The sequence below is a fragment of the Cynocephalus volans genome, chromosome 6, assembly GCF_027409185.1.
Source record: "Cynocephalus volans isolate mCynVol1 chromosome 6, mCynVol1.pri, whole genome shotgun sequence".
NCBI lineage: Eukaryota > Metazoa > Chordata > Mammalia > Dermoptera > Cynocephalidae > Cynocephalus > Cynocephalus volans.
The window spans coordinates 75,119,261-75,144,983 of NC_084465.1; the positions used below are offsets into that span (position 1 = coordinate 75,119,261).

Genomic DNA, 25,723 nt, shown 5'->3' on the forward strand with positions numbered 1-25,723 from the left:
TCCCTTTTACTTTTATTTTTTAAATTTCTTAAGTTGAAAGCTTAGCTCATCGTTAAGTTTTCTCCTTTCTATATAAGCATTTAAAGCTTTAAGTTATTTTCTAATTACTCCTTTGCTGAATCCTATATAATGTTTGATATGTAATGTATAGAGTGTGGTTTTCAGGTTTTATTTCTGTATGGGCATGGGGGATTTCTTTTTATAATTGTGTTATTGGTTTCTAATTTTGTTTCATTATCATTTCGGGGTGAATAATTCTCTTTCTTGCCTTGGGAGTTATTTCATTTATTGCAACCTTTGACCTTTCTCTATTCTTTATCTACCTCGTCCTAGGCACATGGAATGTTTTATCTAGTTGACAAGTTTGAGAATATTAACTGAAAGAGTGGGTAATTCTATCTGATTCTTGAGTTAAGTCATCTAGCCCATTTGGTCTTTATTCTAAATGTTCTCCTTCTCTAACATTTAAGCTTTCTCTTCCAACATTTTTGGGAAGAAAAATGATATTTTGCATCCTAGTTGCTCTTATATGTCATATTTCTTAATTATTTCAGAGCACAAGCAGGAATAACAGGGTTGTTTGTTGAGCTCAACATTCTTCACTTGATATCAATTCTTTTCTTTTTACTGAGACTTCCCTGGCATCCCCCAAACTATATTTTAATGCTCTTTGGTTCTTGTAAATGTCATGTATTGCCCATATCGAGTGAATCATTCTATATGTGTGTATACATACACACATATAAACATATATGGTCTATATGTTCTATGTCAAATTAGATTAAGATGGTTAATTCTTACAAAATAAATTTATCAGTTTCTGAGAATATAGTAAAATCTCTCATTTTGTTGTGGATTTGTAATTTTAAAAACTTCTGTCATTTGACTTAAATTTTATTAGACTCATTCATGATCATGATTGTCATAGTTACACAAATAATGTGCTCCTAATTATCTCAGCCTTCTTTACCTCACAAAACCGGGATGAATTTTTATAATATTTCACATCTAATGTATGAAGGGTGGAAGAATTTTTCTTTCCCTATGTCTTTAGAATTCAGAAGCACACCATTAATTCAACTCTTGGCCTTACATGAGATCTTAGTAAATTTGCTTAACAAAAAATTCTTTATCTTGTACTTTTTCTTTTCAACACAAAGGTAATGAATTGTAGCACTCACCATCACATGATTTTGTTTCTAACATCTGCTCTGGGCACAGATGTTGATTTTCTAGTTCTTGTATAATTACAGCTCTGGATCGGACCTGTATTCCTCCAAAGCCTAGATCCTCACCGTTCACACAGGTCAGCTGACATAGGCTCCACGAAGACCAGTCCTTCAAATAACAGTCACCTGCAAAACACAGGTTTGTAGTTTATATCCATACCAGTAAACAGGGGCTTGACAGTCATTTTAATTCTAACCCTATTGGGTAATGTTTGTAGGTATGCTAGTTATACATATTATTCATAAGATTTAGATAAGCATTTAATATTTGCAAGTTTGTATGTAATTTTATAAGTTTGTATAAATATTGTTATTCTCTGAGTGGTTGTTACTGGTCTATGTGTTGCTTAATTATATCAAATATAAACTATGGCTTGAAGGAGCTTACTCGCACAGCTATGTAGTTAAAAGGGGAAATCCTCGCACATATTCCGAAAGAATTTCAATATCTCCCGGGGTTGGGGACCCCAGACTTTGAGAATCATGGTTCTAGAATAAAGAATTTGCACAATTCACCTCCCTTTAAGAGTTAACAAATGTTTGATTAACACTTACCATCATTCTTGTCATTATCATAGTAAAGGGGTTTATTAAACACTTGGTAATATTCGAAAAAACCCTAAATATATAGAGAGCTTCTCTTCTAGGTATTCATAATTTCAAAAGACCTTGAAGTCCAAGGCTGAGAAAGCTGGTATTTATTATTTATTATTTTATTCCTATTTCTTCCCAGAGGAGTGGAGATGAGACAGCCCATTGAGCAGCTGCAGTATTGGAAATAACACTTGCCATGTCCTTTAATCTACATCTTCAACCAACTTCCCCCTTTTTCAAGTATTTACTGAAGAACAATATACACACAAAATGATCACATATCATAAATGCATAGATAGCTGAATTTTCACAATCTGATTATATAGCCATGCAATCAACACTCAAACAAAGAAACAGAACATTCCCAGAATCTCAGTAACCTACCTAATATTATATATGAAGTCACACCATACGTACTTTTTTGTGTCTGGCTTCTTTCACTCATTTACGTTTGTGAGATACATCATATATTTATGTAGTTCTCATTTGTTCATTCTTACGGCTATACTTTATTCCATTGTTTGAATATACCCCAATTTAGATATCCATTGTACTATTGATGGATATGAGCCAAGTTGTAAACATTTTCTATTATGAATAATTCTGTCATGAACATTTTAGTACAAGTCTTTTGATGAACTTATATTTCTATTGAGTATACACCTAAGAGTGAAATTGTTGGGCCATGGTGTATCCATGTTTTCAACATCTTCAACCATTTTGAGAACAAGGAAGATTTAATAAAATACAATTTTCCATACTTTTCCATCCCCGAGGACTGAATTCTTAGTGACACTGTTCAGAGTATATGGTAAATTATGATAGACACAAATCCGTAAGGGGCTCTTATCACTTTAATTATTCCAGCCATAACACATGAATAACTCATATTGCCTTATGTTATGCTGAAGATGACTAACATAGCACAAAGTTGCCTGGAGATCTGATTAATAAAAAAACTTCTTGTGCCATCATTAAGAAATCCTGGCAAGACACGATTTTTAAAATTGATTTTATTAAATTGGATTGTGTGTGAGATCTCGACTGAAATCAGGCCCGTTTTGGGGGCAGGTAATAAAACGGGAATTACTGAATCAGCAAACGGTTATTATTGGCAGGTGTGGGAATGTCTAAGAAGCAACCTTTGCATAGTTCTAGTGAGCCAGATTTCTTTTTATTTTATTTTATTTTGATAAGAACATTTAACACGAGATCTGCCCTCAACAAATTTTTAAGCATACAATACAGTATTGTACTATGTTGCACAGCAAATCTGTAGAACTTACTCATCTTAAAAAACTCAAACTTTATACCCTGCTCAACTAAATAGGAGTTGCTATTCAAATTTTTTGTTTTTAAAAATAATCTTTATTTCTTGACCTGAAGTAAACAAAAATATCCGTGTAAGCAAAGACCATTATGCCAGTTGAATATGCAAAATGAGAAATGCCTTCAAAGTCTAGCTAGTTCAAAGTATCAGGGGTTATTTCATTTACTGCTCTGTTTAATTTCATTCTGTTCATGTTAATAATAGACTATAGACTACCACTATTATCACCTCAAATAATTTATTTACTAAGGAATGATTAAATTGATGTTGTCAGGTTTTCTAACTTTTAGAGACCTGATCTCATTTTTCAATATTTTTGAAAATATGTTACCCACACTGGGCCTCCATACTTTAAAATTTTCTTAAATCACACCCTTTTATATAAAAAATATGTTCTGTACCCAATCATTTTTAAAATTTTTTTTGCTGAATCCTTATTTTCTATTTTTTTTTGAGATCTTATTCAAAAGAACACATTTCTTAAAGAGATGTATTTTTTTCCTTATAATTTTAAGCAAATTGGGACAATAAACATTTTTCATTTGGGGGTAAAATATAGGTAATTTACTTCAATCTTGTTCATTTTCAATCCACTAATAAACCGTTACTCTCATATCTTTCTCAAGGATGGGTTTCCTAGCTTATTTTTACTTAAATCTCTGCTGCAATTCTCTGCACCAAGCCCAAATTTCTAAATATTAACTTATCATTATCTGCCAATTATGTGTATACTATTTAATGTACAACATTTGCTTTTCACATTTTATAGTATGCACACCTTGTGCCCAATATTGAATCTGAATAATATCTTCCAATATTTTCTTCCATAATATTATCTTCCAGTTGCAGGTAATTTGATTTTTTCTTTTTTGCATGTTTGCTGATTCTCTATTTTTCTACATTTTATGTTTTAACTATAATGTATAATGTATAATGTATAGCTGTGAATTTGTTGTTGATTCTACCCAGGACCCAGAGTAAGCTTTCATTTTGGGTACTTAAATCTTTCTTTAGCCATTGTGTGTTTAAACATTGCCTCTCCCTCATTCTCTGTTCTCTTTTTTCTGGAAATCCCAAACAGATTATGCTCAATTCTTATTTTCTCATCTTTTATTTCCACCTTTCTGGTCAAGTATGGGCCTAAGGCCATAATTATCATCTCCTGCAGATGTTAATATTCCCAACTGGTGTCAAGAGAGGCCACATGGGAAACCCGGACTTCCCCCTATCTGGCAGCAACAAACGAGGCAGGGCCCCTCTTTACACACAGCTGCAGTGTCTAGCTGCTGGCATAGATATTACTAAATAAGAAGACTGTTGATATCCCTCAATTTCTATAGGTTGAGTATCCCTAATCCAAATTTCCAAAATCCTTCAAAATCTGTAACTTTTTGAGCACTGATGTGATACTCAAAGGAAATGCTCACTGGAGCATTTCAGATTTTCAGATTAGGAATGCTCAACCAGTACGTATTCTGCAACTACTCCAAAATCTGAAAAAACCCAAAATCCAAAACAATTCTGGTTCCAAGCATTTCTGATAAGGGATACTTAATCTATACTATACATGTAAACCCTTCTTGACCTTGGGCCTGGTAATAAATCACCAAAATATGAATTCTGTTTTGCTGTTGTTACCTGGACAAGGCTGGGTGCAGGTTTCCTCCAAAACCATTTTCTTATTACCATCTACAATGGGTTCAATGTCAGCACAGAATTCTTCATCCACCACCTTGCTGATATCATCAGCTGACCCATCACTCACGACACAAGAAATGTTCCTTGTTCTGGTCCCTTCTCCACACTGGGCCTCCTGAAATGAAGGAAGCAATAACTAATTAGGAAAAGATAAATAATTCACCAGAAAGCTCATCACTTACAGTCATCTCTGCACCATTGATTTTGATTTATGAACAGTTAGAGAAGCATTTGAAACCCTAGGGAGGAAGCCCTGCAGGGCACTAGCTATAAAGCATGCACTGAACAATTTATTTGTTTTCTTGACAAAGACAGGCAAATAAATTTTCATTAAAATAAATCAGTCTCCAAATGATTTTGAAAGTATAGGACAGGGAGTGTTTGTTATCAAAACTAATTACATGATTATGAAATGACAAGGCACGTAAAATCTTTAAAAGGAAGCTTGCCATCTGTAAACTTTGAAACATATTTCTGAAACCATCTCTGCAGATAAAGAAAACACACTTTCATACAACTTCTTGTGATTTGATACCTGCACTTGGCACGGAGACCACTGGCCATATTGCCACCGATAACACGGCTTCACTGGGCAAGGTTTAGACTGGTCCATGAGGGAAGGGCATGGTCTTCCATCACCCTGAAAGGGCTGAGTCACTGTTCGTCTTCGGATCATCTTTCCTTTAAGAGATAAAAAGTGATGCAACTTTAATGATATGTTTTAGTTGTACAAGCATAAATATTATTGGGAGAAGGCATCCTAGAGATCTCTCCTGAGGAAATCAGGGAACAACTAAGGCTCAAATGTTTTAGCAAGAAGAAACCCAATCCAACCTTCTGAAGATTATCTGATATGACCTAAAACAAGAGGGACATCTTACTTCATATTCCTTGATCATCAGCCTAATGTTAATTGCGTACAAACAAACCTGTGAGGCCACATGTTTGAGAACATTCTGACCAAGGTGACCATTCAGAAAGCTGACAGTTCACAGGGCATTCCACCATGCAGGATGTGTTCATCTGCCAGTTCTTCTCCAGGCCGAGCTGAAAGAATAGAGGTAGACCCGTTTGTACTGATACTAAGGCATGCTCACAATATATCATCGAGGGGGGAAAGAGTGAGAAAGAGAGGAGAAGAGAGGAGAGGGGAAGAGAGGAAGGGAGAACAAACAAGGTACATAAGAGTAAAAAGATATCTGGAGGACAAGCACTCAAACTGTTAAAAGTATAATGTGGTTCAACCCAGGAGAGTGGGCATTAAGAGCACAGAATGAATGGAGGAGCCATTGGTGATATACTTATGTATTGTTGGAACATTTTCAATAAGCAATGAACAAAAGTGGATTTAATCTCCAAATTGGTTGAATTTTGCTAAATGAGGAACAAAAAAGTGTAAGCACAATTACTTCCCATTAGTTAAAAACTAAGAATATGATCAAGATCTACAATTGTATCTTCGAGATATTATTATTTATTTTCTCATGTACATATTAAATAGAAAAGCAAAAGGGAAAGGTTTTAAAGACAAATTGCTACTCAAGAGTAATAATATAATATATTGAAATAATATAAAATAGCTTTCTTTCTCAAAAGGAAATGTGGGCCTGCAGAATTTTTTTGATTATAAATATTTTATATACCGTTTTTCACAAAGATTTTCTCTTCTAAAACTGATATTAGCAAGTAACTGTGCTATGATTCAGTTGTTTTGGTGTTAAACCTACATACATCAAATAATAATGTTCTACCATTTTACTAGCATTCAGGTTCCATTACTTATCATTTAAATATTCTACTTTAAAAATATAAGATGAAGTTTCAAATTCATCAACTGTATATTACAATATTTAAAAAGTCTAAGGTACAAAGTAGCATTGAAATAAGAAAATTTAAGAACTTGTTAGGAGAACACAAATTATTTTTTATTAGTAATTCTTGGAATATTCAAGACTATTTCTGCATAAATGAGAAGTATATACTTTCTAACTTATACAGCAGAAGAAGATGGCAAAAAATTTTTTTTCTGAAACATTATGTTGTATTTCAAGTACAGCACTTGGCTCTAAGTTATTCACTGAGAAAGGATCAGATCAATGCTTTGTATACTTCATCCCTCTGCACGTGCTGCCATTATATTCTATACCAATAATACCTTTCAGAGCCGAGTATTTGGTATGAAAGTTTTTACCACATCATTTAATTAAAGGCTCATAAAGACTCTTAAAAGTCAGGGGAGGTTGCAGACAGGAATCTTGAGGTGATGTGATGAAAATAATGTGTTACATTTAAGGTGGATATTAATTTAATGGAAAGTTTGAACCACAGAATTCAGCTGACACTTATTAGTGAGAGTTAAAGAGGATGTCTGTTTACAGATATTCTGGGTATCCATTGATTAGATGCTTTAATCCTGTAGCACTTTTCCCCTTACATTGTATCTCTCTTTTTACTCTCTTTCCTCTCTCATCTATCTAAACATACTTGTCTAAGTAAATTAAAAGACATCTATTCAGGGATCAAAGACTAGGTGAGTAAATATGTGAAAAACATCAAAGATAAAAATAGGACCTAAACTCTAGGTGGGTTTAACCCTGACTTTCCTCTTTGTTGGGTAGTAACGCCACCTTTCTTTGTGGCTGTTAGAGAAGCGGTGAGAGTTACCTACCACTGTCACGCTGAATGCAGGGTTTGCACGTGTATTAACAGGCAGGCAATCAATCCACTATTTTAAAAAGATAGCACACTTTTGGGGAGCTATGGTTTAATCCTACTGCATCCATAGGGATATGTCAAATGGGACATTAACTGTTCAATCAGTTCTCACAGAGAGAAGCACCATTCTCCCTGAAGACAGCGTTTGCAGACTATTAGGATTTAACTCCCTAATCGTCACTGCAGTATTCAAATATTATAATATTTACACATAACAGTAAACTTATCCAGGCTCTCAGATGATAAAAATTAGTTATTTCTCAGGTTTTTACTCATATTATATTATCATATTTCATTTAAGAAATCAAGGGTCCTATTTATACCTTTGTCATTTAGTCATATGAAATAGTTTAAAGTCGATCATGTATGATTTGGGATCAACTTTCAAAAAGCTCTCAGAGCTTTTCATTTTATACTTCATTCTGACCCAAAAGGGCATTTATGTGTGCATTTTCAAAAAGAGAGGAATATTAATCAACTAGAAGTAGATCACAGAAAGCTCTCTAGCCAATATGACTATAACAATTTTCATTGATAATGTTATTTTTGTAATGGTTACATCACTTCACTGTTATTAGTTTCAAAAACAAAATCACTCAGGTATGAAATTTCCAATTATCTAAATCTAAGGTGTGAATAGACTAAGTTATGTTATAAGATTACAGTGGAGGACATTTATTAACGAAACAACTTGATGTTTTCGGCACATCTGGGGGCTGTGCTCCCACGGATGGAGATGAAAGGGAGTTAAGTTAGGTCCACATGATAAAGATATCAAATGAATTAAAGTACTTCCGTCTAGAGTTTTCTCTTAGCATTTGAAATTATTTACGGTGGGCTTATAATAACCCCCAGGATGTGCAGACAGAAGTTGTCCATGTTCAGTTGAGCATGTCTACTGAACTCTAATGAGGTCATAAGCTCTTCCGAGTCTACTCCAGATCTATTGAGGCTCTTGCTTATCTCAGTTTGTATTTGACCCAGTGTACCTCAGATTCATGGGCAGTCAAAACTTGTCAGGAATGTGAGCACCTTTCTGGTATGGACATCAGACAAATTTATTTCAACATGCAGTGTAGCTTCATGAAAATTAAGAGAGGCCAACAGCTATGTTTCCTCAATTTCAAAAGGTCATCTCTAGAAATAATGACATTACTTTAGTCAATTAGAGAATTAACAGTTAACAATTCTCTGTACCTAAAAGAAAATAATGGTCATTCCTCTGTCTGAATTTCAAACTCTCTCTTATCCAGACCTGAGTACTTAGACTCTCACAGCTGGGTATTAGATCCTAATATCAAAATCTGCTACCAAACCACATGTGATCAATGTTTAGCAACAGAGAAAATAAATGATGGATTTTGGCAGGTGTCCCAGGCACTACACAAAACTCACATCAAATTGCAAAAGATGATGAGTAGTCTGATTAAGATTTATTGCCTTTGTTTACCTAGATTTTTTATTGTTCCCCAAGCATTTCTTTCAGAATAGGCTGATTAGCATACCTTTGGGCTTCAAGTAGAACAAAATACAGGAAATTATACATAGACATCAGTAGTTGGACACTGTCTCTTTTCAAGAGGGTACTTAGCCTGTGAATAGTGCAGAAAAACATCTGCTGGCAATGAGCTGCATGGAGCACAGGTCATTTGGCTCAGCATGAATTGAAATTATTAGGGAAGAATTTACTCACAATATAACACAGCCTCCACCCACCTCTTCACAATAGTTCAGGTCAACTGACTTTCCATCACTTCGAACACAATCCAACATCCTTGTTTTAATGCCATTTCCACAAACTGCCTTCTCACTGAGCTGACATGTACTCCAGTCTGAAAGGAAGGGAGCCCATCAGAACAGAAGGCTATGTATGAAACAGATTTCAAATGCAACTCTGATGATCTGAATCCCATATTTAATTCACAACTGCTTCCTAAGTCCCACAATCAATCATGCCCCATGCAGAGCATATGGGTCCCAGCTTTGTACATATCAGGAGTCAAATGGAATTGCTGGGGTTGCACATAGCTACAGGGATTATTCTTGAAGGCAGATGTCTACTCGACAATCTTGATAGCTGACCGTTTGGTGATATTATAAAAATGGCTTTGGCCTCCACAAACTTTTTTCCTAATAAAAGGAAAATTTTAAATTTTGCATTATTTTTATTTTAGCAACATAATCATAATTTTAGTGGATGGCTTTTTAACTGTGTAGTTATATTCAAATAAAACACTGTACTTCACTTATTGTCCAAATTTAGAATGCTTTAAAATGCACACTTATTTGTTTCAAAAATCACTTTGGCCATATTTATTTAATTCTCTTATTTTATGCCTTTTGCAAAATAGTTATTTCATTTTTTTTTCCAGAGTAACATAGCATGTCCCAGAGAATATTAATTTCCTTTGTGTCATGAAAGGAAATTGAAGAGGAAAACCAGAAGAAACAAAAAGCCAGTATGAATGTTATGTGTCATTGTACATATCTTGAGTTTGTTTCAGTGTGAAAATTTCTTGGGAAAAATTCCAAAGTAAGCTTTGGTATTGTCCTAAATCAATGAAATATCTTTTTTCCTAGGGTATGTGTCTTGATGACATTAAATGAGTTTTAGGGAGAAAAATGAAATTTACAAAAAGCCTGTTTTTCTGAAAAATACTCTTCTATTTTCATCTATCCTTTTATAACATTGATTTATAATCTTTGGCAAGTTTAAGATTGCTGACATTTTTATATCTAATCATATTTATAAACTGCCCACATACCCCAAGAATTGTTGCTCCAGTATGTTATAGCAATTAATCCTCTTCTAAAAAAGAAAGGCATCTTTCAATAAATCTGAAACCTGCAGTAAAATTATTTATTTTAATTTCATCTTCCCAAACTGGGAGGATGTCTTGAATAGGATCACTTAGAATATCCACAGCGTACTTTAAGGGCTAATGTCTGTGTGATATTTTCATCCTCTATATCTCGATGTTTATGGAAATATAAAACAGATAAATATTTCTGTCATTTAATAAATAATTACTTCTGGGAGAATCAGCAGCATGTCCACAAGGACACAGATGAAGATAAACTCTACTGATGGAACGCTTCATAGCTGGCAGATGCGGGATAGCCTTTACCTCTGTGATCAGATGACTAGCCACGTACCTGTGACATTATAATCATAGTGGTAGCAGTTTCTGTTCAGGTTACAAGGTTCCTTCTCCACAGCATCAGGGCAGGATCTTCCTTCATCAGCAGGTTGTCTGATGGGATCAGCTGACCTCTGCCGGAAACTGCTTTGATTGCAAGGCTTACAAAGAACAACAAAACTCCTCAAAAAGGTGAACACCCAGCCATGCAACAGCTAGAGTACTAGGGAGAGCGCTGGAGCAGGACTTAAAACATCTGGGCCACTGGCCAACTTGAATAAGTCAGTTTTTCCATGTATAAAATGAAGGTATTGGATGAGATTCTGATGTCCCTGCCAGCTCTAAAATGCTTAAGATTCTATGCATCAAATACTAACACATACATCCCTTCATACGTACACAAGCATGTGCATATGGTCATATTTATTATTATAGAATGGTAATTGTATATATAACAATTATATATATAAATGAGATATATAAATCCTATACATAAATTTTATATATAAATCCTACATACAAATTATATATGCACATAACTTATATACACATATATAACATAGTCTCTTGGACCTGAAAAAACCATTTTAAGGGTGACTTTAAATAACCAACTAGGTGTTTGATGGAGTTTGGATGTGTTGTCCCTTCCAAAACTTATGTGGAATTTGATCCCCTATGTGACAATGTTGGAAACTGAGTCATGGGGGTGGATCCCTCATGAATGGATTAATGCTCTCCCTGGGGGAAGGGGGATTAATGAGTGAAATCTTGCTCTATTAGTTCCTGCGAGAGCTGGTTGTTTAAAGACCCTGGCACCTCCTCTCTCTCTCTCTCTCTTGCTTCCTCTTGCCATGTGATCTGCTTGCACCTGCTGGCTGCCTGCCGCTTTCCGCCATGAGTAGAAGTAGCCTGAGGCCCATGCCAGATGCAGCTGTCCCAGAATTGCAAGCCAAATAAACCTCTTTTCCTTATCGATTACCCAGTCTCAGGTATTTCTGTTATAGCAACACAAAACGTACTAATACAGTGTTAGTGACTTTTGTTTTTCTAATGCATAATACACATTCACAAGAACACAATTTAGGATCTAAAAAGGCTAGTAAAGTCCCCTGAAAATATTTGGTTTCTAAGAACAGGAAGCAGCCAGAGACAAGCCTCATTGGACTTTTTCAGGTCTAAAATAATTGTTTCCTTCTCCTCTTCTCCCATTGCATCTTGCTCCCACCACTGGCATAACACATACTGTTTTCATATAATGTGAATTATGTAAAGGCCTGTTCCTTTCTACAGGGCGAATGCACTGAGAGCAGACTTAAGTCTTATGTATCTGTGTATTCTCTGCACCTCACACAGTTCCTGGTGGGACAGTAAATGCTTAACCAATGTTGTTTAATGAAGGCCTAAGTGAGAAAACAAGATGGATTAAAGGTAAAATATAAAGCCTAAGAAGCACAGTAATTCAACCAGTTTAATTTTATTCTCATTTCAAACATTTCTATTGGCAAACTCTCAGGAACACAAAGTATGTTTAATGAACTCCTTTTTATTCTTCTAAGACAATTATCCTTGCTCATTTAAAACAGAAACCAATGGGCAAAGTTCCAGTTTAGTGGGTCCTGTTATTCGAACCCCTGTTAATAGTATACAAAGGGGCCCAGGTTCAATATTTTCTACTTTATAAAAACCTGTAACAATAAGAATCTCACAATTGTAAACATAGTTAGAAACCATAGAATGTAGTCCAACTATTTGGGGGTAACTTCAAATCTGATACTACGGAATTAGAATAGAAAATCATTTGCAGACCTTTGTGAAACTGATTCTTTATTGCAATTTTACCTGTATTCAAGTCAACTGCCAGCCCTGTTTCGCTCCTGCTGTATCAGTTGGCTACCAATCAGCATCTTTAGTAACATTAACAGTAAATGGAAAATCAATTTCTCTTTGGAAAACATGTACCATAAACTCTTCTTTGAAACTGTCCTATATGGAATTTCAACAAATTAATTCCACATTACATGTATTTTTCCCATGCTTTTGATACTATTTTTGAAATGTACATCTTTACAAACGTCCCCAAGGGTAAGACAAATTTCCTAATAAGCAGCCAGCTCTGTTTCAAAGGACTCTCTTCCCAGAGCCTCTACTATCTGTTGAAATCTAGAAGCTTTGTGTGAGTTGAAACTCTCAGCTGTCTTTCCAGGCCTAAAGAAACATAGAATCAGTGTATGGAAAGAGATTCATTGATGTGCAGCTTTCTTCTTTCTATTCAGTTTCTTACCCAGCATTTTTAGCTTTTTAGAATTAATATGCCTGCTCTAGTACCTCCACTGTGTGAAAGATTATTCCTACCATTTAAACAAAATGAATCGGGCAAAAAGCAAGGGATGATAATAACCTGACACCATTAAAATACCTTTACTAGAGCTTCATTCTTTTTCTCTTTTACCTGGACAGAATTCAGCATTGCAGTTTTTAACAGGTTGTGATAGGCACAGCCTAACTAAGGCAAACTGAAGGCATTGTGCTGGATTAGAAGGATGGGTTGAGAAAGAGCCTAAAACTTGCAAGGGGTTGAGCTGTTCTAGTGGGAGAGGAAGCACTGCTGACTTTTTTTTCCCTCTCTACCCCCTCCCCTCCCCTCTACATCATATCTGTTCACTTGACTTAAAAAGTTCAAGGAATTTTTGTGATTGTTGTGTCTTCTCCCCCCCCATTTGTCTGTGTGTTTATTTACTTATTTATTTATTTTTAGCTCCCACAAATAAGTGAGAACATGTGGTATTTCTCTTTCTGTGCATGACTTGTTTCACTTAATATAATTTTCTCTAAGTCTATCCATGTTGCTGCGAATGGTACTATTTTGTTCTTTTTTTATAGCAGTGTAGTACTCCATTGTGCAGATATACCACAGTTTCCTTATCCACTCATCTGATGATGGACATTTGGGCTGGTTCCAACTCTTGGCTATCGTAAATAGAGCTGCAATAAACACTGGAGTACAGGTATCCCTTCAGCATGATGATTTCCATTCCTTTGGGTATATTCCCAACAGTGGAATAATAGCTGTGTCATACGGTAGGTCTATATGTAATTGTTTGAGGAACCTCCACACCATTTTTCTTAAAGGCTGCACCATTTTGTAGTCCCACCAACAGTGTATGGGAGTTCCTTTTTCTCTGCAACCTCTCCAGCATTTATTGTTCTCAGTCTTTTGGATATTAGCCATCCTAACTGGAGTGAGATGGTATCTCAAAGTGGTCTTGATTTGCATTTCCCACATGCTGAGTAAAGTTGAGCATTTTTTCTATTCGACAGTCTTATATTTTCCTTTGAGAAATGCCTATTCAGCTCTTTTGTCCATTTCTTAATTGGGTTATTTATTTTTTTTGCTGTAAAGTTGTTTGAGTTCCTTGTATATTCTGGATATTAATCCTTTGTCAGATGTGAATTTTGCAAATATTTTCTCCCACTCTGTTGGTTGTCTGTTTATTCTGTTGACTGTTTCTTTTGCTGTGCAGAAGCTTTTTAGTTTGATATAATCCCATTTGTTTATTTTTTCCGTTAGTTGCCGGTGCTTTTGGGGTCCTATTCATAAAGTCTGTACCTACTCCTACTTCCTGGAGTGTTTCCCCTATGTTTTCTTTAAGGAGTTTTATTGTTTCAGGATGTACCTCTAATTCTTTAATCCATTTCAAGTTGATTTTGGTGTATGGTGAGAGGTACAGGTCTAGTTTCATTCTCCTACCTATGAATATCCAGTTTTCCCAGCACGATTGTTGAAAAGGCAGTCTCTTCCCCAGTATGTAGACTTGCTGCTTTTGTCAAAGATAAGATTGCTGTAGGTGTATGGATTGATTTCTGGGTTCTCTATTCTATTCCATTGATCCATTTTATGCCAGTACCATACTGATTTGGTTATTATAGCTTTGCAATATAGTGTAAAGTCAGGTAGTGTTATGCCTCCAGCTGTATTTATTTTTGCTCAGGATTGCTTTGGCTATGTGTGGTCTTTTGTTATTCCATAAAAATGTCTGGATACAGAAAAATGTCACTGGAATTTTGATGAGGATTGCATTGAATCTGTAGATCACTTTGGGTAATATGGACATTTTCACAATGTTAATTCTTCCAATCCAAGAGCATGGGATAACTTTCCAACTTCTTGAATCCTCTTTAATTTCTCTCAACAGTGGTTTGTAGTTCTCTTCATAGAGATTTTTTCACATCCTTGGTTAGCTTTATTCCTAAGTATTTTATTTTTTGGTGGCTATTGTAAATGGGCTAGCTTTCTTGATTTTTTTTTCTGCATGTTCACTTGTGGAGTATAGAAATGCTACTGATTTTTGTGTGTTGATTTTGTATCCTGCAACTTTGCTGAAATCACTTATCAACTCTAGGATTTTTTTTAATAGAGGCTTTAGGCTGTTCAATATATAGGATCATATCATCTGCAAACAGGGGCAGCTTGACTTTATCCTTTCCAATCTGGATGCCCTTTATTTCCTTCTCTTCTCTGATTGCTCTGGCTAGTACTTCCAACACTATGTTGAATAGGAGTGGTGAGAATGGGCATCCTTGTCTAGTTCTTGTTCTTAAGGGAAAAACTTTCAGGATGAAAAGCTTATTTTCCCCATTCAGGATGATATTGGCAGTTTGGCTTTATCAGATATGGCAGTTATGATATTATTAGATATGGCTTTAATTATGTTGAGATACTTTCCATCTATGCCTAACTTGTAGAGAGTCTTTATCATGAAAGAATATTGAATTTCGTCAAATGCTTTTTCAGCATCCATAGAGATGATCATATGGTCTTTGTCTTTGCTTTTATTGATGTGGTGTATCACATTTATTGATTTGCATATGTTGAACCAACCTTGCATCCCTGGGATGAATTCCACTTGATCATGATGTATAATTTTCTGTAGGTGTTGCTGTATTCTGTTAGCTAGTATTTTATTGAGGATTTTTGCACCTATATTCATCAAGGATATTGGCCTGTAGTTTTCTATTTTTGATGCATCTTTGTCTGGTTTTGGTATCAGGGTGATGTTTGCCTCATAGAATGAGTTTGGGAGAATGGCCTCTGTTTCAATCTTTTGGAACAGTTTGCAGAGAATTGGTATCAGTTCCTCTTTGAAGGTTTGATAGAACTCTGCAGTGAACCCTTCCAGTTCTGGGCTTCTCTTTGTTGGGAGCCTTCTGATAACAGCTTCAATTTCTTTTACTGTTGTTGGTCTATTCAGGGTTTTGATATCTTCTTGCCTCAGTTTTGGTTGTTTGTATGCATCCAGAAATTTAGCCATTTCCTCCATATTTTCAAATTTGTTGGCATATAGTTGTTTACAGTAGTCTCTTATGATTCCTTGTATTTCTGAGGTGTCAGTTGTAATATCACTTTTTTTCATTTCTAATTTTTGTTATTTGGGTCTTGTCTCTTCTTTTCTTAGTTTATCTTGCTAAAGGTTTGTCAATTTTATTTATCTTTTCAAAAAACCAACTTTTTTTTTTCATTGATTTTTGTATTGTTTTTCAAGTTTCTATTTCATTTAGCTCTGCTCTGATCTTGATTTTTTCTTTCCATCTATTGACTCCGGGTTTGGATTGTTCTTGTTTTTCTAGATCTTTAAGATGACGTGTTAGGTTGTTTATTTGCCATCTTTCCATTCTTCTAAAGTAAGCATTTAATGCAATAAATTTCCGCTTAATACTGCTTTTGCAGTATTGCACAGGTTTTGGTATGATGTGTCATTATTTTCATTAGTTTCAAGAAATTATTTGATTTCCTGTTTAATTGTCATTAAGTAGAATGTTGTTTAATTTCCATGTGTTTGTATAGTTTCCAGAGTTTCATTTATTATTGATTTCTAATTTTAATCCATTGTGATCAGAAAAAATACATGGAATAATTCCAATTTGTTTGAATTTGTTGAGACTTGCTTTATGGCCTAATATGTGATCTATCCTGGAGAATGTTCTATGTGCTGCTGAGAAGAATGAATATTCTGAGGTTGTTGGATGGAATGTTCTGTAGATATCTGCCAGGTCCAATTGGTCTAAAGTGTTGCTTAGATCCTGTGTTTCTCTATTGATTTTTTGCCTAGATGATCTGTCCAATGATGAGAGTGGGGTGTTCAGGTTCCCTGCTATTATGGTATTAGTGTCTATCTCATTTTCTAGATCTAATAGTGTTTGCTTTATAAATCTGGCTGCTCCAACATTGGGTGAGTATATATTTATGACTGTTATGTCTTCTTGGTAGATATATACTTTTATCATTATACAGTGACCTTCTTTGTCTCTTTTTATGGTTTTTTCTTTAAAGTCTATTTTATCTGATATTAGAATAGCTACTTCAGCTCGTTTTTCATTTCTATTTGCATGATATATCTTTTTCCATCCTTTCACTCTTAGTCTATGTGTGTCTTACAGATCAGGTGAGTCTCTTGAAGGCAGCATATTGTTGGGTTCATCTTTTTAATCCAGTCAGTCAGTCTGTGTCTTTTGAGTGGGGAATTTAATCCCTTTACATTTAGAGTTATTATTGAAAGGTGTTGATTTACTCCTAGCATTCCATTGATTTTATTTAGATGCCTTTACCTTTTGTTCCTTTCTTTCTAATTTTCTGTTTGTCTTCTGTATTTGTTGGTTTCTTGGGGTGATAGATAAACTATTTTTTCCCTCTTGTTAGCATTTTTGTTCTGCTAGTAAGTATTGTTCTTTCTTGAGTATTCATGGCAGTGATGGTTGTTTTTGTGGTGTCAAAGTACTTTCTTGAGAATTTCTTGTAGGGCTGGTCGTGTGGTAGTGAACTCCTGCAGTTTTTGTTTTTCTGAGAAATATACTATTTGTCCTTCATTTTGGAAGGATAGCCTTGCTAAGAAAAATATTCTTGGCTGGCAATTTTTGTCCTTTAGTGTTTTGAATATATCATCCCATTCTTTTCTGGCTTTTAGGGTTTCTGATGAAAATTCCGATGTTATTCTGATTGGGGCTCCCTTATAGGTGACTTGATGCTTCTCTCTTGCAGTTTTTAAGATTCTCTCTTTGTCTTTGAGTTTTGCCAGTTTGATTATCACATATCATGGAGAGGACCTTTTTGGGTTGAATGTTTGGGGTTCTTTGGGCTTCCTGAATCTGAAGATCTGTGACTTTCCCTATACCTGGGAAGTTTTCTGCTATTATTTTATTGAATATGTTTTCAATACTGTTTCCTTTTTCCTCCCCTTCTGGAACACCCATGCTTTGGATATTTGAGCACTTAAGGTTGTCTGTTATCTCTCTTAGATTTTCTTCAATTTTTTAAATTCTTTTTTCTTTTTTCTGGTCTGTCTGTGTTAATTCAAATAGCCTGTCTTCAAGGTCTGAAATTCTCTCTTCTGCTTGTTCTAGTCTGCTGGTTAAACTCTCTGTTGTGTTTATTATTTCATCAAATGAATCTTTCAGCTTCACAAGCTCTGCTACATTCTTTTTCAAGCCATTGGTTTCTTTGTACATTTCTTCTTTCAGATCCTGTATACATTTTCACATTTCCTTGTGTTGTCTAACTGAATTTTCTTGTATCTCATTTAGTTTCCATAGAATTGTTACTCTAAATTCCTAGTCAGTCATTTCAAAGATTTCCTGTTCTATGGAATCTAGCACTTGAGAGTTATTATTTTCCTTTGGTGGTGAAGTACTTTCTTGATTTTTCATATTTCTGGTATCTTTCCTTTGGTGTTTTGTCATTGTGGCAGGGGGTATCACAGTACACTCATTTCACCCTGATATCTGGCTTGGATCCTGATGAGACTGCTGATTCTGGGCAGCAGAAACTAGCCTGGGCTGGGGGTCCCATGGCTCCTGCCTATTCTGGGACAGTTGGCTCAGGTTGTGGGGGCCCCAAGGCTCTTTGTTCTCTCCTGGTGGCAGAGACCAGCCTGGGCTGGAGGTCCCATCCTGCTGCCTTCTCTGGTGTGGCTGGCTTGGGGTGTGAGGGCCCCGAGGCTCTTAAGTCTCTCCTAGCAATGGGGACCAGCCTGAGCTGGTGATCCTGCTCTGCCTGCCTTTTATGGCACAGCTGGCTTGGAGAGTGGGGGCCCAGAAGCTCTAAAATCTCTCTAAGTGGTGGGGAGCAACCTGGACTGGGGTCGTGTGACACATGGTTCCTGCCTGTTCTGGTGCAGATCTCAGGCCTTCTGTCATTGCTCCTTAATAGTTGCAAATTGGTCACTTTGTGGGAGTGAGTGACACCAAGAACCGACTACTCCACCATCTTGACCAGAACCGAAGCACTGCTGCCTCTAAACGGCACAGTCACAGAAAGAAGTGGCTGAGAAAACATACCTTGCTTTGATAAATATGGCACTGAAACAGATATTATGTTGAAGTTGTTATATTTTCTTAATAATATCTTTTAAGATTTAGTGGTAAGGATTTAAGCAAATTCTATATTAATAAAATGGTTAATCATCTCACCAAAGCACATCTGGTCCATAGACTCCATTCAGATATCACACAGTCCTCAGGGCATGGTAATTTACACTCTCTAGAGCCCAGGGGCATCTCTTCTGGGTCACAGAGGTAATCCTCTACCTGTTCAGAAGGGCCATCTGCTGTATTCTGCATGCATCTAGAAGAGAACATACATATCTTCTAGTAAACATACATATCTTCTGGAAATAAAGGAACTAGGACAATTAAAATAATGGCCAACTCAAAGGATAAGTGGTTTTCCTTAAGACATCATGGGGGTGGGGAGGCAGGAAGCTTTGTACCTAACGAAAAAAATTCTCCAAAAATGAAGACTTAAAAAGATCTCCACCTCCCCCAAATATCTGCAGTGCTTCTGCACTTGTATGCACAATCATAACCTTTTAATACAATAGCTACTGTATAGCTGTAACTCTGTATGTCAGGTGAGCTTCCTCTGAAAGGAGAAGGTCATTTACATTCAGATGTGAGGCAGAAACTAATGAGGAGTGGTCCAAAGAGATTCATAGAGGCATTGCAATTTGGCATACAATGCATTTTTTCTTATCACAAAAATGATGGATTCCGTAGAGAAGGTAGAATTGATTCATATATGATGGAAGACTAACCATACCAAAATCTCTAAATGAGAGGTTTCATTAAGTGTTTTTCAAAGATAACTAGAAGCATTTATCAATTTGATTTTTCATTTTAAAAGTAATTTTAGCCTCCTATCTGCTGCTAACATTAAAAGAAAGCTAGAAGTGAAAAGACAATTATAATTGTGATAGTACAAATTCTGTAAATGTGGTTTTGTGGATCTTCCTTTATCTTGACCTTTTTTGTCGTTGTTAGTTTTCTTTGTAACAGAACAGATTCAAACCTTGTATTTCATATTACTCTGTTGTAGGCAGTTATGAAGGCTCTTTACCCAACTTTTGGGAATCTAATTAATGCGACTATGTAACAGAGTCGGGACTCGTTGGAATCCTGCCAACAAGGCCAACTGCAGAGCCACACGACCACGCCAGCTGTCACGCTCGGGCTGGGTCTGGAACTCATAGACCCCTCAAGCCCATTCACAGACTGGGTCACAAACACTCCACATGCCAGGCTGGGTCACCAGACCCCTCACACGCCAGGCTGGGTCGCCAGACCCCTTACATGCAGATCTATGAGCTAGGTAACCGACAAACATGTCCTTGAAAGCCGTTGGTTCGAAAGCATGGCTGCGCAGCGTCCCCCGAGGCAGTAAACTCCAGCCCAGCTGGCGGTGCAACGTCAGCGCACTAACTCCACCCACACACAACCTGCCCACAAAGAATGCTGCACCAACCCCAACCTGCCCCGAGGCGAGGGGGCCTGATCAAACTATCCTATTTTCCCAACAGACTAGTACCAGACTTTACTTTTACTGTAGTTAATGATCTCTCTGGAAAAACTTTACCCTTCATCTATAACCCGGAGAAGGTCAACCAAATTAACAGGCTTGGGAAGACAACTGCATTGCAGGAGATGAAAAGGAAGGCTTGAGCTCTTAAGCCTCACAACCCGATTGCAATGTTTTAAAATGTCAATTGAATTACATTACAGGTTACACCTGGAATCCCACTTTTCTCAGGGATTTGCAATCATAGGGACATTGCATCTTCACAAATCTACTCTGCAGCATCACCTTCTATACAGTGCTGTCAAATTTAAGAGAAATGTCCTATTCTTGTGGGATAAATTCAAAGACTGGAAATTATGCAGTTAGTTATGTTTTGATTGGGTTTGTAGCCTGAAAAAATATCCATATACTTATGTCTGCATTTTTTTCGTTTATTGGATAAATATATAAAAAACAATCATAAAAACATGCAGAGATAGATATGTGATTTCACTGTTGAGAGAAAAGAGTCAAATTATAAATCTTTTTGGGAGAATTTTAGTTTCCCACAGAAAAGTTCTACCTTCGATGGGATTTAAGAAATGCTTTGTTGACAGCAGCTTAGAACATGGTACAGACAGGACATTTCAGTGCTTAAAAGTTGGATCTGATGCTAAGAAAAGATTACATTCATGGTAAGTACTGACACAGTGTGCAATGATTACCTTGAGAAATTACCCATTGATCCAGAGTTAAGAACAGATATCCAATACTCTAACAAGTAGTTATGTACATAAAACTTCATTTTCAAAGGCTTTTCTCTTCCTTTGATTTTGTATTATGCAGGTAATATATTCATTAGGAAAATTAGAAGAAATGATAAAATTCACATAATTTCATTATTCATTGACAACCACATTTAACAGATTTTATTTATTTATGGTCTATTATTTTAAACATATATTTTCATTTTATAAAATAGGACCAAACTTTACCTATTATCTTTACCATTTAAAGAAAAAATCAATAATACATTATGAACATTTTGTGTCACTAGCTATTTTTATGAGATTTATTTTTAATGATTATATTTGAATGACATCACTTGAATGTACCATAATTGCTAAACAAAATCTTTTGTTTTTTTGGCATTGAGACAACTTTTACTTGGTATTTTATTGGGTTTTAACAATTTTTTTAATCACCCTACAATGTAGAATAAATATTTGAATCAAGTTTTGAGCCCAAAGGAAAACACTTTAAATTCATTTGTTTTTTTCAAATTCTTGGTCTCTTTCCTTTCCTAGGAGCAAGAATTATGCTGTAAGAAAATTGAACTGTATTAGAAATACACAGTGCAGAATCATGCTGGAGGTGAAGGGTGGGGGTCAGAGGCCCACCACAGGCATGGCTGTAAGGCGCACGTCATCTGCAGATAATCCAAAAGCAGCAACAATAGTAACAAAATGTGTCTGTTTGTTATTATCACCATGTGCTAGTAATTCTAAAAAAGTCAGTGAAAAAAAATATCCCTTCTTATCAGAGCACACCATTTCTACTACCCACTTTTGTTATGACATGCCAGCCTAAAAGAGGAAGAAAGAGGTTGGATAAATTTAATTCCACTCTTTTATAGACTCATGTTTCTGAAATGTCATCCATGGCTTCCTTTTAAGCAGGACATTTTGACCTTAATTAGTACAGGATAAAGTTAGGGCAGTGTACTACTCAATCAGTAGCAAACAGGAACATTATACATGATCAGAGATAACAATCAATACTGACCTTCTCTTTTCTCTATTTGCATTTAAGATGTTTAGTGAAAAAAATAAAATTGATCTGAAAAGGTACTTTGTTTAGAATGTGTTTGGAAATGTTGAGAATATCTATGCACAAAGCAAAAAGAAGCAACATACAAACAGATAGTTGAAGGGAAAGCTGAAAAAACAGTAGTTCCATCATTGTAATATTTTTTACTAACAAAACAATTAACCAGATCAAATTATTAATATACAGTAAATATTTTTAAATTACAAAGCAAAAATTTAATTTGGAAGGAGAATAGTGAAAAACGGAATTTGTCTTTTTCTTCTGTTTCCCTATCTACTCATAACTTCCCATCTCCTCAAATCCCTGGTCCATTTTTATTAAGTTCTTCTGAGAAAAATAAATGGAAAGTTCAAATGGGCTTTTGGAAAAAAAAAAAAGAAAATTTGTTATTAGAAACAAAGTGATACATAGGTTTATATGCAAAGGTTTTATGATATAAACATTAATTTGTTCTGCTTTCTTATTGAAACAGATTAAGAAAAATCAATCTTAAATTCATGAAAAGTTAAATTATGGGTAAGAACGAACTTCTTCATAACATGGATTGTCAAATTCTGGATGTTTTTATATTTGTCTTTTATTTTGTTTCACTGAGCAGGGTTAGAAGAAAGTGGTATGGTTAAAAAGAGTGACAGAAGACAGATTTGAATTCTAACTCTGTCACTTTACTAGATGGCCGTTCTTGGTAAGTTACTTAGGACTTCAGAATCTAATATATGAAATGGAGATGATAAAACCTCACACACTTGTTTTACAGGGTTCTAGAATCCTTAAGGATCATATGACAGATGCTGTATGGAAAATTTAATGAGTACAAACTTGTGTTGGGCATAAGGGAATTCCTATGAATATAACAGTGGCTCTATTTGGAGAAACTTATAGAGTTTAGTAAAGGTGACAGACATGTATATAAATATGTCAACAGAATGAGGTTTATATAGGGTATCATAGAACAACACCACCCAATGGAACTTTCTGAGATGATAGAAATATTCTTTATCTGTGCTGCCCAACAAAATAGCTGCTAACCACATGTGGCTATTAGGCACTTGAAATACAGCTGTGAGACTGAGAAAATGCATTTTGAATTTTATTTAATTTTAAGTAGTTTAAATTTAAATTGAAATAGCCCCATGTGGCTAGTGTCTACCCTCTTGGGTAGTGCAGTTACAGAAAAACAAGGGAGCTTATAGCCATTGGGGGGTTCAGGGAAGGCTTCCTGGACAAGATGAGAGTATCCAAAAGTTAGCCAGTTTAATATAAAGAAGCAAGAATTTAAAACAGATTATTTTTAAAATGTACTTAAAAATATATTTAGCATTTAAGAAAAAAGTTTCAGGGTTTAAAATCTGCATTAGTTTAGCCTGCATTCAATATGCCTCTCCTTCCCTTCTACGGTTATCTTACAGTGAAGCTTTCTAAACCAGAGTCCACAATATCAAAAACTGCTGCTTGAAGCAGATCCTCTTAGAATTTTCCATGAATGCAGATTCCCTAAAAACAAAACTAAAGTCAATTTTGTTCAGGAGACTGGTGAAGAGTGAATACTCATGTTGGCACATGTGAAATTGGGAGATGGTTGTGCATCTTGTTTCTTGGACTTACCTCACTTTTCGGGTTTGTACTCCCTCTCCACAGTTATCTCCCATATTCACAAAGGTCACCTTGCAGACGCTCCATGGCTCTGTAACCCATATGTACTGATTGCAGTCACTGTGGCACGGGACAACCTCATACACCTGAAACACACTTGGTTCTCAGCGATCTCAGGAAATCCGATGAGAATGAGAGAGAAGATTCCCACACCACAACAGTCATTAATTCACTATCAAGCTACTTTCATTCCTCTCCTTTATTGTTCATTATTCGAAAATAGGAATAGAGAGAAATCTCTTGAGAATTCTAGTAGTAAAGGGCAGGGCTGGCTGTGTGGTATTTTGTTGCTCTGCTCTTACGTTGCAGGTATGGATCTGCCCACCGGACCATGTTAGATACACTACATATTTTCCTGTATCGACCCTTCTTGCACTAGACTGTAATCTTCTGGACCTTCTGCCTTGTTCACAGTTTTGTATGTCTTCAATACTTAGCCCAGGGTGCTCACACGTTAGGCACTCAATAGAGATTTGTTGAATAAATGAGTGAATAAATGAATGAGAAAATAAACATAGCTGTTTTCCAAATAAAAGTAATTTGACCTGCTTTCTAGGGTTTTTTTTGTTTCATACAGGAAACTTAGTTAAAAGATAAACACGATGAAATAAAGCCATCTTAAAAGTAATCCTTAATCATTTAGAGCTTGGAAGCAAGGTCTGAAACGGGTCTCATAAAGCAAATGGCCTGTGCTCTGGTGTCTATAAAGACTTAGAGCCCTATGTTGTGTGTGTGTGTGTGTGTGTGTGTGTGTGTGTGTGTTTGATTTCAGGATTTTTAGAACAATGAACCAATTATGCTCTTTTCTCAATGAGGAAAATGACTAAATGACTAAAGAAAAAATAAATGGCCCATAATCAACTGCAACCAAGCTGACTCAACCATGAAAGTAAAATTTTTAAAAATATTTTCATAATACATGATAATCCAACTCTATTTCTTATATTACACACACACATATACACATACACAGAAACTATACCATGTGAATGTTTTATGTAACTAATTCCAAAAAATATAGTTTTAAATAGCCCTTTGGAGCCATTCTTTTGTGCCAATTTTGGTGCGGTAAAAACTCTAGTAAAATTAATGAAGTGGACCTATCCCAAATAGGAAAAAGACACTGCCTGGTGGTTTCGTGGTTAAGATTCAGTGCTCTCCCCAAATAGGAATAAAAAATATGCACTGTTGGAGTTAGATTCTGCAATTATTGTCATAAGTGACCTCATTCACACTTGGGTGCTGTATTAAAATAGGAGTAAATATCACAGGGTAAAACATTACCCTACAAACTGTGCATAAGGAAAAAATTGAAGGGGAAATGCTGTTCCTCCTAATCCTTCGATGGCTTTCCTCTTAATCTCCCATGTTGGCATGAATACAAATCAGTCCAGTGCACTCTCCACCCACCCATTTTCAGCCCACCTGCACCTTTCCCCTGTCCCTCTGAAAAAGATGAGAGCATTAATAAGGGATGTCATTGCTGTGTCAAGCCTGTTCTCCCCACCACTTCACCTCAGGCCCTGATAGTAAAATGAGGAAACACAGGAAACCATACTAGGAAATAAGGAATAGCTACAGGAAAAATTTTTTTAATGGAATATGTGGTATTTTCTCCCTGTAAAACATAAAAGACAATAGCAGATAAAGATATATGTTCTCAGAAATCAGGAATTATTTCACATAAGCCAGGCACAGAAAGAGAAATACG

General features: G+C 35.8%; 1 protein-coding gene across 1 annotated transcript in view; it reads right to left on the reverse strand.

The window, feature by feature from the left end:
* Positions 1-25,723, reverse strand: part of THSD7A (thrombospondin type 1 domain containing 7A) — a 411,752-nt gene that overhangs the window by 10,519 nt on the left and 375,510 nt on the right. Inside the window, exons 16-23 of the mRNA XM_063100778.1 lie at positions 23,965-24,098; positions 19,167-19,320; positions 10,723-10,867; positions 9,283-9,398; positions 5,781-5,898; positions 5,387-5,532; positions 4,792-4,966; positions 1,182-1,355 (exon numbers count right to left, since the gene is read on the reverse strand). Of these exons, the coding sequence (XP_062956848.1) occupies positions 1,182-1,355; positions 4,792-4,966; positions 5,387-5,532; positions 5,781-5,898; positions 9,283-9,398; positions 10,723-10,867; positions 19,167-19,320; positions 23,965-24,098 (1,162 nt within the window). The remainder of the gene's footprint in view (positions 1-1,181; positions 1,356-4,791; positions 4,967-5,386; positions 5,533-5,780; positions 5,899-9,282; positions 9,399-10,722; positions 10,868-19,166; positions 19,321-23,964; positions 24,099-25,723) is intronic.